Raw genomic sequence first — 16,223 nt, 5'->3', positions numbered from 1 at the left:
TCGATTTTTAAGACGTTCAATTTATCTATCATTTAATACATTTTTCTATGTATATTATGTATAAAATATATTATAATAATAATATTTTCCCTTTCTCTAGGCACAGTTCCCTAATATTTTCTTAATTGTATCACTAGGAAATCCTTATCTGATATAATATTCCTATTTCAGATACTTTATAAATTGTATATGCTCTAAAGTCTAAACTGTATTTTTGGGTCGAGTCGTATATGTATTATGTTTATGAGTTTTTATATTGACTGCAGGCAAACGATTCATAAAAAAAAGAATTAAATTAACGACCCTTTGAACACACAAATTTTTTTTAAGAACGTGAACGTGAACGCGTTATTTTGAAAAAAACACGAACGTGAACGTGAACGAGTTCCTTTTTTAAGGATTGAACGTGAACGAATTCATTTTTTTAGTGAACGTTCCAAACACTGCAAGGACGGGATGACATTATGACAACAACAACACCCTGCATCGGTGTCTTTGATCCACCTTCTAGTCTCTACTCTCTACCATGTATCCATAAACTAAGAGAGATTCTGTCCATAGCATAATCAGAATTAGTCTAGCTAACACACTTGTAGGACTTAGTTGGTCGTGGAGCAAGTCGTTGCCACCTGCCAGCTTAAGTCGATTCGACGATTCCCAGCATTTATAAACAGTGCAACTAATATTTGTCGGCAGAGACTTTTCGCTCTGCCCTCGAATTTATTTTATTTTTATAAGTATTAATAAATAAAACCTTATAATATTTCAAACTTTTGTCTCCTTTGACTCATTTAAATCTCTCCTTCGTCTCGACCTGATCCACATTGCCAATACCAACCATCTGCACAAAGTAGAACTCAAACTTTAAAACTTCAAAATTTAAAACTAACAACTGTTACCTACCTACAACATACCTACCTAAAAAAATTAATAAAAATAATATGAGAATAATTAAAGCATATTAAGTAGAGCACAAATGTATACTATAGCCTATATTATATAATACCAAGTACCTACCTACCTACCTATTTAATATCATAGAAATATATAAATTACAAAAATTAGTGCAAATACTTAATTTACTACAAAAGTCAATATACCTAAAATTAATATGATAATTTATTTAACTCATTGAATGATGAATTAAATAAACCAATATTACAGATAGAATTACCAACCAACATAAGTGTATTCACAGGTGAGTGCATATTGTATTGCACTAAAACCAAAAAAAGAATAAGATAAGTATTTATTCATAGAATTAAATGAATTAATTATAAAATTGAAATGCTCTATTAGTTCTGGGAATCAATGTGATTATTGAGTTAATAATATTAATGATATTAATAAAATTGCTTATATGATCATGCAGGCCCGATTGCAGGGTTTGATCCCCATTTATAGCTTAAATATCATAAAAAAACTTTTGAACAGAACTTAAATACTGATATTGAGAGATACTATCCGAATGCCAAACTAAAGAGGCATAGGAACAATACAGAACTTTTAAGGCTGATTCATTATTAAAATCTGTACACATTCGTTTTATTAAACCTAATTTCGTATACGATTTATTTTTTATGGTATCAACATGATATTTAAAAGAAAGTTTGGAGTAAAAAATAACACATAAGTCATTAATTACATTTTACGAGGCCAGTTTATACTATCAAGGTAGTTGGAAATTCATGTGTTTATATGAATTAATAATAAAGTGGCTGGTTAGTAAATGTAATTCAATATAGCTACATAGAAGCGTCGTATTTTCGGGATGGGATTGGGGGACCCTTGATGATTTTTTTCCAGGTATAACCATCATTTTAGTGTATTTATCGGTAGTATTTCCATTTTTATAAATATAAAAAAAGAGTAAGAAAACATTTTTTTGAAGGAAGGTTGGACAATTGTTTAAACTGAAACTCTTCCTACTATTAAAATATTTGTAAAAGTAATTTACGTTCAAAAAATTTTCGTAGGTTGACAACTTGGAGAGAACACATGTTATGAGGTATGAGAATAATACTTTTTGAACCAGGCGCGGCTCCGTCCAGATGAAATCAATATTGGTTTCGAATTTCGATAGGCCTCCGTGATGTACGCGTACCTACACGTCAAATAAACAGTCAAATTGTCCTTAAACGCTTGTTCTGTCGTTGACAAAAATAATTATTGATGGAGGCCTATCGATGCTAGGAATTATTTATAATTGAACATTCTTATCATGTAAAACAATACCGTTGAAAGATAAAAATGTTATCACATGATTAATGGAAAATCTAGTTTTATAGAATGATATTTTTTTGAATACAATTGTATGGAAAAAACTTCAACCAGAAAAAACAATTTTCGAACCAATTATGGAATGGAACATAATATTATATTTATTGGAAACTTAAATTTTGGAACACTATTTTAACTGTTTCTTAGGTGGAATTATTTCATTATGGAATTGTATACTTCATTAGGTATTGTAAAAAAAAATTTAAAAAATTGCATATTGATTGAAGCATAATAATAGATATTTTTGCATATTTTTCTAATTTTTCAGATAATATAAGGATAATATTTGTAGTTTTTTTTATAGAATATTAGCATCATATTTTAGATGTTTTAGGAGATTATAAATCCGGACTAACATGGATTCGTATATTGTATAGTCCTGCAGTTAACATATAGATGGTTGCAGGATTGGGCAAGTTCCTAAATTTATTGTAACTCGTTACAAAAATATATACCAACCATAATCGTACAAACATTGAATATCCCCACTGGCCAGATTATAATTGTGAAAACCAAAATGAACTAATTACCTATAACCACTTATGAATTATTAAAGCACAAAAAGAACAACGTAACTTGTAACTTCCATATAAAGTTATAGGAAAATTTGTGACTAGTTACAAGTTACAAGTTAAATTTAAAATGAGTAACTTGTTACAATTTACAAAAGTTACCAAGTTGCATAATATAGTTACAATATACATAATATGTATTTCCAATTTACTCATAATAATACGTGTTTCACATGAATTATTAATTTTCAAAACTATGCAGATTCCAAATAACGTGTTTTTGTTTATCCAATTTCTCAACTGTATTTGTTCCTAAGAATTATTATTTTATTTATTAATTTTCCAAACATAGACAGTTCCTAATCGTATTTTTTCTACATATAATTTTAAATAATAAATATCATTAATATGCAATTTTCAATTTTCTCCAGCCAGATATTAACGTTTCTAAAAAAAATGTTATGGAATCGATGGTGCTCCTGTAAAATTCCATTCTAAATAATAAATATGAAATTGCCTATATCAAACCCCTTAACATGAGGGTATGAAGCGGCTAAGAGTAATAGGAGACTTACCTATAGACTAATAGACTACGTTTATCGCGAATTAGGATTTACGTGCGTATTTTTTTTCCTGGGAAATACGGTCCGAGAGAATACTTTCCAGATTTATACGGTCCGTGACAATACAGTCCGCATATTTTGAAATTCCGCGATTATACGGTCCGGCATAATACGGTTCGAACAATATTTTATTCCGCATTTCTACGGTCCGCGACTATACGGTGTACGTAATTTTTTTTCCGCGAGAATACGGTCCGGGATTATACTTTCCAGATTTATACGGTCCGTGACAATACGGTCCGCCAGTTTACATTCCGGAATTCTACAGTCCGTGAAAATACTTTCCGAGCTTAAACATGCGTCCTACCTACCCACCCACCCACCCACTACCACGAGAGCACATGCAGTTGCACCCCTTCCTAACCTGTGTGGGCGCCACTGCACATGACCACATCAATTACAACTGTGACCACCCAGTGACAATATATATTTAAAACCTACTATGCGGAAAACGGATATCCGTGAGTTTTTTAAAAAATAATTTTATTTCATTAAAGTTTTCTCTTACGTTTAAGAATAATGCAGTTTTTTTTTTTATTTTCGATGATATTACGCCTAACACTACTGTATCAAACGAGCAATCTTTTACCCAAAGAGGTGAACACATAACAGTATTTTTTTTAAGTACAAATATCATACAAACTACCAATTCATTTTTTTTCACTATGAATTATAAATGTATAGTTCATAATTTATTATAAATGACTGTAGTTGGATAAAAATCAATTTGCGCATTAAACTGTAACAAAAGATGTAATTTTATAAACGATCAATAAAATTCGTCTAAAACGTGTTCAGTTATTTGCTAAACATATTATTATTATATTAATAATATAATTTTACATATTATTATATTAATTATAATATAATTGTGAATATTTTATATTCACAATTATATTATAAGTAATTTAAAATGCATTATGCATTGGCTTGTTTGGATAAAACAACGACGAGTATGATTTTTTTAACCTTTAATATTATAAATAAGTACTATATATGTTTGGAATTATACGAAATAAAAAAATATTAGAGATTGAACAGTGAACTTGCAAATAACCTATATTTGTTACACATTACTCAAAATATAGGTCCAGCTAATTTAAAACCTGTGTTCTATGCTAATTAGGCACATCAGTTGCTATAGATATAAATATAGAAAAAAAACCAATATTTTTTTTTTATTTAACTAACTTGTGGTAACTATACTGATCGGGTATAAAAGCACAATAGAAAACAGAAATGTTGATAAAATATTTTATAAATTAATTTATGACTGGATTCTATTTTTTCAGTATACCTATCATAATATTATAATTTTATTCAGGCAATAAACACACTAAATGGTTTATGTTATTAAAATAGTTCAAACAATATTTTATGCTTTTTATATGCATACTTATTATGATTTGGTGATAATATTTTATTAAGTAAACTCTCTATTGGCTATTCGTGGCAGAAGGATATATCCAAGTCCTATTTTTCATCATTCAGTAGATATTAATATCTGACACCTATGAAACAATAGCTAAAAATAATTTATTGAAATAAAACAGAATTCGGCTTTTAGGGTAAGTATATAAATATTGTCAACCTCTTTTAAAATCCTTGGAATTATCACACATGTTATACTATATTAAACGTACGTGATGATCCTACAAGGTATATATTCAAATTTGTACACTAAACAATCAATGTTTTGTTTTATTTTTAAATCATATGAATTTATAACTATAATTTTAAGACCCACCTATATCAGTTAATCAAAGTTAATCATACAAATCACATTCAATCACAAATAAATTATTATATTAATCATATAATCATAAAATCATATTATTTACATTGTATACATTGTATTTATTTAATTCGATTGCATTATACTTATAGTAGGTATGTGTTTTTTGTTTTAATTTAAAAATGTTGTTTTTTTCTTTGATCGAAAGGCAATTATTGTTGTGCGTTTGATATTGTTTTTCACCATACTGAGGAAAACCACATAGAAATTCTATGAAAAGTTTTTAACCTTTAGATGGTTTACGTTTATAAATTAACCTTTACGGGACTATAGAAGTTTTTAACGGATCGAATCGGACATGTCGGACATAAATTCGTAGTACAAGAGTACTGCGAAAACAATCAGGCCGGAAATTAAGGTAATCGAGTTATAAAAATAATCGTTATTATATAAAGGCACCAATTAATTAATTATAACATTTATAACTAATTTATGAGTAATTCAAAGTGCGCTATGTCTTACATAATCACTTCTGATTATGGTGTAGCCGTCCTTTCAAAATATCAGTTTGGTATGCTGCGTTCTCCATAACAGCGATCAATGAAGCGTTTTATATATTTATATATGTGTTGATTAATTTACAATTATCAAGTAATTATAATATATTTGTAAAAAAATAGGTAGATAAAATAATTATGTTCCTATAAAATATCACTAACCTATCAGTATAGCCTATTCCTATTTCTCTTTATTTTTCTTTTTTATTCCAACTGGTTATTCAATATGAACGAAGTATGCTGATTGTGGTATTTTCTGATTTAAAATCCAATGGAATATCTATGGACTATGGTGTTGAAGTTCCTTAGCCAATTGGATATTTATTTCACAAATATTTACATCAATTACAATCCAACATTTAGCTACCACGATGGCTATTTGAAATCGCACTAGTGATCAATCAATTTTCATTTCATCAATATTAATCAACTAAATTCTTCACCACCTACATATGGAATTTTTAGACACTGTTTCACCAAAGTATTAGATCATCGACAATCCAACGCTGGCTATGAAGTGATTACTCTGACCATATCAATCTTTTGTTGTACTTTCTAACCATGCCAACTCTTTGACCACATAAGCTATGTATTTAATGCTTCTTCTCAAGAAGAACTTGTATAATATGCTATTTGCAAACATTATTTATTTGTCCCACTTAGGGAAAGGACACGCAAAGGACATAATATTTATAATTTATAGGTATAACTGTTTTACATAATAATTATTTATTTAGGTTTAGGGCAATAATTCTGTTTATTTTTAAGCTTATTTTAGATAGTTAAAAGTAGGTAGCGGATAATAATCAAAGTTAATACAAGCGCATATTATGACTAGGGGAAACGAATAAAAACCTGCCCTAACGGCTGCAATTGAGGGGACAAAAAATATAAGACTGGCAAACGCAAAAGAAAGGTGATCGTTAACAGATTTGGACAAAGTGTCCTGCGAACAAAACTGGGCGTACTGCACGGGTACGGTACTGCACAGGTGCGATAAATAGGTGATAGGGGAGGGGCTGACACTGTGAACTTTCAAAGCCTTCAGCGACGTCTGAAAGCCAGTGTCTGAAATCCAGTGTCCGAAAACCCCCTACAACCTCTGTATTCAACGGTCCATGTCGATGACACCGCAACAGAACATTCACCGAGCGAATCTCTTCGCCCGGCTCCACAGCGATCGACGTTTGGGTCTGACCGCAGTTACATTTCTTGCAGCGTCTCCACTTTCGTCTGGCTCGACCGGTAGAAAAGTTGACGGGAGCACTGCCTCGACGTCATTCACTTCTGTAGCGACAGATTTCGCTACTTCGCTGTCGGACGGTGAATCCGTCAAAACATTCAACTCCGTGGATGAGACGGACTGCATCGTCTCAAGTGCATCGACTACAGAACTCGTCGTGAGTTCCATGTCAGGCATCGAATCGCTACGGTTTTCCGGTGGTGTTGTCGAGTCACTAATTGTCGATTCAGCATCGCCAATCAACTGGGTTTCTACCGGTATCAGACATGACTGTTTGGCGTCGTATTCCAACGGCTCGACCGATAGAAAAGTTGACGGGAGCATTGCCTCGACGTCATTCACTTATGTAGCGACAGATTTCGCTACTTCGCTGTCGGACGGTGAATCCGTCGAAACATTCAACTCCGCGGATGGGACGTCATCAAACTGCACATACATAATGGTTTCAGATTCCGATTGTGTGTCGTCGTCAGTCGAACTCTTCACTGGTACGACGTTTGACATAATATCGAACTGATGTGTATAAAAGTACGAACGAAGTAATAAATACTCAATACTCAATTATGTATCTAAACATTGTTCAAATGTACAAGTATAGTTTATTCAAAGAAAATGAATGATCTGATCATTATTATTAAATATAATTAACACAATGAATCGCAGAGATGTCAATATTATGCTATTGTTGCTTTTGGGGTATTACGATTGTTGTCGTTATCGGATATTGTGGAAAACGGGTCTACTGCAGTGATCGGATCAGAGTGGAGTCAGATGGTTGAAACAAAGAAAAAATATATAAATTTGGTTTTGAGTACAGCAGTGTGATCAAACTATCAAAACGTTACAAATGTATTAATTTGATGGAAATAAAGACATTTTTTGAGTTTAATATTATTGACATTTTATAACCTACTGAATGACGAGGTACACTTTATATTATATACCTACTGTTTAGTACACCATACAGACAACTCTCGATTGCAACCATATAAAGTTTGGACCATAGAGTATCTTCTTACTCTATGGTTCGGACCGAAACAGATAGGTTTTTATACAAAATCTATAAAAAATCTTGGGACCTAAACCTAAATAATTTTTTTGAGGAATTGTGAAACCAGAACCGATAGATGCCTACTTATATTTTGATTAAAAGGTATTTTTGGTTCAAATTCCAATAGATATTTTTATTTATTAGTAATAAATAGTAGTTATATATAATAGTAGTTATAATTAGTAATAATTAATAATTACTATAAAATCGTAGATCTGTTAAAGTATATAAATAATTAGAATATTATTATTTTTATAGTAGGTACCTAATAGTACTACCTACCTATTATGTGCAGCGGTGGACTGGGCCACTGTATGTACGTACCTACCTATCTACTTGCACCATAGTCCTTAGTACTTTACCTACCTATACAGTTTTACTACGCCATTTACTATATAGTCTATTGTACTACATTTTTTATAAAATAAGCAAATATTTCCATTCTGCCATATTGATATCGGTCAGAAAAAAAATTATGTGTACCTTATTGTAACAAAAACATATTCATTTAAAATATTGAAAATACATATTACATAGACACAATTCTTTTTTCTAAGAGTTGAAAGTTTAAATTTTTACGATATTCGTCAAATTACAAATTAATTTTTCGTGGGTGGGGGAGGGAGGTTCAAATGGCTAACCTAACCAAACCTAAATATGGCCCTGGATCTAACTATCTAAGTATCAGTGGCGTATTTAGGAATTTTACTAGGGGGGGATGAAATATATAATAATACACCCATAAATACGTACATAATATACATTTTTAAAATCCCCTAACTTGTTACTTATTAATGTTAGTGTGGATCAAGGTGAAATAAGATCTAACACAAATTGTATAGTACCTAATACCATTTATTATAAATTCATACTAGCGCCAATCCCGTGTTTAATACGATAAACAAAAAAAAGTAGTAGTTATACTACAAAATACAGTTTTTAATTTTGTTTTTTTTGGATGCTCAGTTCATCGATAATCTCATCTAGCATGATTATTATATTGATCGGTGACATGCCAATAAAACCAACACATTAAGTCGGTTCTAAATGTTCTAATAAACATAGTATATAATAATTACTACCTACTTAATATATAATTTTTATTCAATATCAGATAGGGAAATTGATAAAACATTTACTTCTGTCTTACTATTTATGAGGTAAGACTTAATAATAAATAAAAACTTGAAAAATCAAGTCGAGATTTTCTAATGATAATAATGCTAACAAGTAACAATTATTGGACAGGTATTGACAAGTATTGGACATAGGTATTTGCGAATAAACATAAAATAAAACTTCAATTAGAATAGTAATTATTGGGTACAAAAAAAAAGGTTAGTTTAGGTATTAACATATGTTTTTTATTTTTATATTTTATAATTTATATTAATTTATAATTAATTTACTATAGTAATATTATAATTTATAAACAATGTGCCCTCGCTTTAAAAACATTCTAGATCCACCGCTGCTTTTACATGATACCTATTTAAATAAATTTAACAAACTATATGTAAGTACAGGTAAATAAATAATATGATCCTATAAAAAAAATAAAATAATTTTTCAGATTAAAAAAGTCTAAAACGACCTTGTCTGTTCAACTTTTTTACAATTCTTTAAAAGTTTAAAATTAATATTATCGTTTATACCAAATTGATATTAGAATACTTATATTATTACATCGCCGATATTATTAAAAATAAAAATAATTTAATGCATTGTTCAGAATTTTTATTGCATTTTTTAAGTTATTTTAGTACATTAAAATCCCTGCCCTAATAATGACTATAGGAAAATTGACTCAGAAAAAGCAAAGGCGGTGGTAACTGCCCGTCTGTCCCTATCCCCCCTGCGGACGTTCTTGTTACTGCTTCGGAATATGAAATACAAAATGTATGGTCCCTTACCCATTTATACCATAATACATACGGTACTAAATTTGTTTTTATTGAAAAGAAATGAGGAAGAAAAGATTATCATTAACTTTGGAAAAAACGGCAAGACATTTCAATTTATAATATTCTATGGGTAGTGTGTATCTACAGGGTGGTACCATTTGTCTTTAGGCAATACTTATTACACAGTCAATTATAATAATAAACTAGGTAAACTAGGCGCAAAAGGGGGGGAGGGCTTTAAAAATTAGAGGCTAAGCTTCCCCAGTAGTTTCAACAGTTACCCAAAAATGTCTTAAATCTTTTTTTAAGCTTATTCAATATTAGGGCTTCAGCTCCCTTCCCAAATTTCAAACGCTATTTGCGCCTATGTAGGTCTAGAGTCTAGACTCTACTCACTCTAGGTACAACTACTGTACGTCTGGACGTCTGTATTGCTGTGCTATGTGAATATTATATTTCAATTCAATAAGTTCACGAATTGTATTTTATTATATTTGTATAATATACAAAATATAATATATGAATTTCCATAATATTTGTGTGAAATACTAAAAAAAAAATGAGCAAGACGTAGTGACTAATCAAAGTGAGTGATTAAAATAACAATAACCTTTGGCCGATAATTAATAATTACGATTTACGAGGAAATATAATCATACCTATAATTGTGCTATTGTAGTATATAAGCGGTTTGTCATAACTCAAAATATTATTTAGCGATGTTATTAGGTAGATTGTTCAAATTGTTGGTATTGATTATGCAGAAGACCGCGGAGTCATTTCGACCTTTTCGTCCGAAGTCATTATATCGTTTGATAATTATCATTTATTATTTATAATTTATTCTGAATTATTATCTTCTGGCTCTTATTATTATTAATAAATTCATCTATAAACTGACGAGAACGATAAGAATTAAGTAATTAAATCTTTAAGCTCGTGTGAATTGTGCAAAACAAAACAAAGCCGTTGGCGGGGAGAATTCATACATAATGTCTAATGTCGATAAGATAATAACGGCTTTATGCTGGGCACCATCGTTGACCGTAATGACTAATGAATATTCGTTTGGAAGTTTTCAAATTTATTTCCATCAGTCCGTCGACCGTCATACAACGGCTGTGAGTGGTCCGCCCGCCAGTTGCCGATAATAATATATTATAATAAATAATAATATTTTAATAACCGTCTCGTTTGTGTAATAGTAATTTAAATATACCTATTTATAATGTACCGTCAATGTTACCAGTTATGTCTAAAATGTTTTTATGTCAACTAGAGTTATTTGGAATACAATTATTTAGGAGGTACCTATACCGGCTACCATCTACTTACACCTACACAATCCATTTTTCCGTTGTTGTTTGTTAGTAGTACCGATTTTAAATTGTTCTATATGTAACACGACATACCTAATTATATATTATATATATTAATCATATATATATCAACTTATTTGCCTACCTATTTTTAAATATATTGTTTGAATCAATCAAGTGCCTAAAAACATGGAATCGCCATCTGTGATATTGGAAACGAATAAACGTTATTTCATCGAAGACAAATTTCTAATTGTAAACTGTTTCTACGATCAAAAGGTGAGTACTGAATGATAACTTATGAAATGTACTTACCCATAATATTATGCTGCTTATATATTATTAATGTTACTAAATTATTGTTATTTACTAATGTTTAGAAAATTAGACCATGGCTTAAAGATTGGATTGGACTATACCCGTGTGATAATGTAAAACTATACGAACCATTGATATTTGAATATGTTATGGACCATCCAAGGATAGATGGTAGTTGTTATAAAATTAAATTTGTACCACAACTATTTGCTAAATCCATCCATTGTTCTGGTAAATACCAGTTTGTGTACGTGGATTCCTATTTTAAGGTAAAACAACTTTAATTTGTATTTACTAATTTTATTTTGGCATGTTCTTTTATTTCATTTAAAACCTTTTAAATATTTATTACGTGGGACCCATCAGTAATAATCATAACATAAATAATACTCTCATCAATTTAAATATTATATAGTTAAGTAAATTATTTTGTTCATACCTACATATTATTTAGTTTAATAATAACAAATAGGAAAATTTAGGCATATTATAATTTATAATAATTTGCAAATCAAACAGTTTTATAGCAATTTCAATCATATATCATGATACAAATCAAGCTATTTTACATATTAAAATTGGTCTAAAAAATTAAACTATGGCTAATATTACCAAAAATACTTACAATGGGAAAATTGGATTAAAATTATTCATAATATACTTTAGGTATAAAGTATTAACCCTACTGGGAATGAAACAATTTTTGTTTTTTCCATTATAATTTTGGTAATTTTAAAATAAAAAAAAGCGGGTAAGTGGATGTCACTCTGCTGTCCAGTAGGTTACAAATGGGTCAAATGGATTGTATTAAACTTGAATTCAATGATATAATATCATTGTATAAAAAAAACGATTCTGAGCAAAGACGGTTTGTCAGTCTGGATATTTTATATTGGTTTTATTAATTATAGCCTGTAAGTTGAATTAATCATATAATATTACTATTTTTTATTCGTTTCCATGGTGATAAACAAAGCATTAGAAATTAAAATCCCATTTTTAGAGGTAATTTTTGTAATTTGTTGGTAGTTTTTCCCGTGGCATCAAATAATTATTGAGCAAATTGAAAAATTACCTTTTTTAAAGTACCATCTTCATCCAATTTGCTAAAAAATAAGATACTATATTTTGAAATCATAGCCCTCCTTCTGGTAGACATTTTGTATCTAGGATAAAAAAAAAAAATAATAAACTATTGTAAAACCACTAGCTTCCTTGCTCCGCTTAGAATCTAAAATTCCCTATTCCCGGAAAGACCTGTGAAGAATTAAAATGCAAAATTGTTAAATCAATAATAATATTTTAAGTTTGAGATTAGAGATATTTATAGTAACCAAATTTAGTTTATAAATACAAATAATATTATTTTGATTGATACATATAAATTTAATTCAATAGGTTCAAATAATAATTTATGCTTTATTTTTAATAAGGTATTATAAGTATGTATGAATATATTGAATTACCAGTTTATAAACATCAAGTATTAAATTCTTACTTTTTACTAATTTACTATTTCACAAACTAAAACTTAGTATAATTTAGTGTACTAAAATTATCTTAATTGTAACATAATATATTATTATGTTTGATAATATTGCAATAGTGTTACCTTTTTTGGTTACATTAAATTTAAGCCATAAATTATTTGTATTATGTTGTACACTTTGTATTAGTTGTTTTAGCTTTTTAAATTAACAGTATTTATATATTTAGTTGATAAAATGTACATTATTTTAATAAAAATTGTAATAGAACCTTAAATTTAATGATTTAAATATGAATTTTAGTCATGGTAATTAACATAATTTTATTTTACAGGTTATTGCAACTAGTAATCCATTTCAATTTGTGCATAAGAATGATTGTAACTGTAACAGTTCTCTGTCTCAATCAAATTGTATGGTTCACATAAAAATAGGGCAGGTTAGTAAGAAAATGTACAAGTCATTCAAATGTAAGATTGCAAATGCATTGATTGGGGATAAAGCTCTTACCGTGACTTTATAAATTGGTTAGGAAGTAACTTGGAAAGTAGTTTTATTAGTAATCACAAGCAACAGCTTTGTTAAAAAAAATATCAGATATAATGTTAGAATATTTTACATGTTATATTTGCAGGGTAAATTGCTACCTAAACTTTGATAGAACATGTCTTGTTTCTAAACAATTTGTGCAGAAACACCCTTAAAAATCTTTATTAGTCTTCACTCTTTAGTCTTAAAATTACAATTAAATCTTTAAAGTTTAAGTTCTTCCAAAAAGAATAAAAATAGTTATAATGGGAATGATTTGCACTTGACTTGAAAAATAAATTAGCATAATAGCATATCTGTTTTTTAATACATAATTGTTTGTTATTTAAATTGTATCTGATAAATAAATGTTTGTTTCTTTATTTAGGATATTAATTCAGTAGTTCAGCGTTTGAAGTGTCTTGAAGCAAGATTACTTGAGTTTGAAAAAGGTAAACAAGAAGCAATGGAGCTTAATGAACAGCTTGTAAAAAAATTGAAAGCTTGTGAAATGCTTAGATCTAGAGGTGAACAATTTATTGATGGCCTTTATAAAGCACTTGATCAAGGAAAACCAGTGAAGTTAACAAACTCTAAAGGACATACAGTAAGCTTTAAAATTATTCATTATGGTACACAGTTGGCGTCTCGTGGCTTGGACAATGTGATGATAGTACCCCCTACAAAAATTAAAGAAAAGAAAATTAATTTTATACTTATATATTGAAAAAGAAGTTTTATTAAAACTGCAATTTTTTTTGTCTTGAGTGAACATTGAATTGTTTCTCAGAAACCAGGAGCGTATGCGCAGGGTATGCATGCAAACACGTGCAGTGTTTGGATGAAAAATATCGTCCGAGCTGTTCAGTATACGCCATACATTATAAGCGAAGCCGTTTAAATTGTGTGTGTGTGCGGGTATGTTGAAACCAGGATATTATTTACACGCTATGGATGACTGGCAGTGTCGTCCATACAGTAAAATATTAGTATAGTAGGTAATTTATTTTTAAAATAAACTATGTTATGCGGGTTGTTGTCGCTCTCTATTTTTGCCTAGTATTTTTAAACATATTAATATACTATTCCTGTATTAATACAAGTACAATAGTATATTAGTATACCTACTACAATATTATTATACACCTTATGACATAATATAGATTTATTTTCTACTGTGATTACTTTGACAAATATGATTTAAAGCTTAAAAGTAATATGATATGCATCATACAGGTATTTTGATTTGTTATACCTATGACTAGAGATATTATCATATTAAAGTCGCAGCCATGAGCCGCTGCTTATAGTACTGAACTATTAACTTATTAAATGTATATAAATAAAAATGATATTTAAACATAAATTGTAGCGTTGGATCAAGCGAATGCGAACTACTGAAATAAGAAACCATGTAATATCTACCAAAATAGTCAGAAATGAAGTATATTTAACAGCAATCATAAATACTCAAGAACAAGAAATACAGAGATTACGTGCCATTAACAATGAGCTTTGTAATACTAACACATATTTGAAGTATTATGTAAGTTTTCATTTACAACACTTTATAAATTGTATATTTAACTCTAATTTCAAATATAGAATCAGCCGGGTCACATTTATGAACCACAATTTACTGAAACCATTGATGCAGAAGATGTTCAACAGTTTAAATCATTAAGTATTGAATCAATTCCTTCTGCAGTAGTCAAATTTATCGATGACTCAGAGTTAAGTGATGACTACTGCGAATAAACATTCTAGCCACCTACACATTTTGTCTGTTTATATATTTTTTATTCGACTTATTTGTTATTATTCTTGTTATTGATTTTATATTTTAGTGCAAATACAGTATTACTATTACCATAATTAATACTTTATTTTTATTACAAATAATGATAGTTATTGGTAAATGATTTATATATTTCTTAAATAAAAAATATATTTTATACTAAGTATATCTGTACAATGCAACATTAATCACTAACCATTAACCAGTAACCTCTAACTTAGGTAATTACAAACTGAGAAGAAAGCACAGTATTTCTAACCATAATATAATAAGACATTTAATACCATTAAATTGGAAAAATAAATATAATAACAATTAATTATAAAATATTATATATTTAATAATTAATGGCTACATAGAACCACTGAACGATACCACATTCTCATAATATAATGAAACTTTATACCTATATAAGCATATTGTTCCTGCACACGTTTGAATTGTCCGGTTTACATCAGTAGTGACTAATAATTATATACATCCACAGTTTTAAAGTCTGTGGCATATTTATGACAGGACAATTTGGGTACGTCTAAGTTGGGAGAGGGGGGCACACAGTACTTGCACGACATGAAACAAAAAAAAAATAAGAAATTGTTTGTTTTTGTCAAGCAAAGGTTTGATAATTAAATTTTTAAGTACGCGAACAACATCATTATTATAATTTTTTTTTGTATTAACTTATACCATAACTATTTCATAATTCAATTTCTGTGTTTAAGGGGGTTCCACCTCCTGTAGACAATAGGCCTTAGGGCCATCACGTTTTACACTATTCCACTATTCAAAGCTGTGAAGTTTAAAGTTTATGCTGTTGCCTGTTTTACAAACCAAAGTCTCCACACATGTACCGGAGCACGGTATTCCA

The 16,223-nt window shown here is 29.3% G+C and overlaps 1 protein-coding gene across 1 annotated transcript; it reads left to right on the top strand.

Moving 5' to 3' along the window:
* The first annotated feature begins 10,909 nt into the window (after nucleotides 1-10,909).
* On the top strand, nucleotides 10,910-15,521 carry LOC132946826 (uncharacterized). The gene is made up of 6 exons (XM_061016908.1): nucleotides 10,910-11,503; nucleotides 11,605-11,811; nucleotides 13,364-13,468; nucleotides 13,946-14,164; nucleotides 14,930-15,103; nucleotides 15,163-15,521. Exons 1-6 carry the CDS (start codon nucleotides 11,414-11,416, stop codon nucleotides 15,313-15,315), a joined length of 948 nt encoding a protein of 315 aa, XP_060872891.1. The 5' UTR covers nucleotides 10,910-11,413; the 3' UTR covers nucleotides 15,316-15,521.
* Nucleotides 15,522-16,223: the final 702 nt, after the last annotated feature.

Source organism: Metopolophium dirhodum, chromosome 6 (assembly GCF_019925205.1).
Source record: "Metopolophium dirhodum isolate CAU chromosome 6, ASM1992520v1, whole genome shotgun sequence".
NCBI classification, from domain to species: Eukaryota; Metazoa; Arthropoda; class Insecta; order Hemiptera; family Aphididae; genus Metopolophium; species Metopolophium dirhodum.
This window is presented reverse-complemented; position numbering and strand designations above follow the sequence as displayed.

Bases quoted from the DNA above. Each gene is read 5' to 3' on its own strand.
- LOC132946826 (XM_061016908.1), top strand. From the start codon at position 11,414: ATGGAATCGCCATCTGTGATATTGGAAACGAATAAACGTTATTTCATC. The intron at 14,165-14,929 runs GTAAGCTTTAAA...CATAAATTGTAG, and splicing joins CAAACTCTAAAGGACATACA to CGTTGGATCAAGCGAATGCG. The intron at 15,104-15,162 runs GTAAGTTTTCAT...TTTCAAATATAG, and splicing joins ACACATATTTGAAGTATTAT to AATCAGCCGGGTCACATTTA.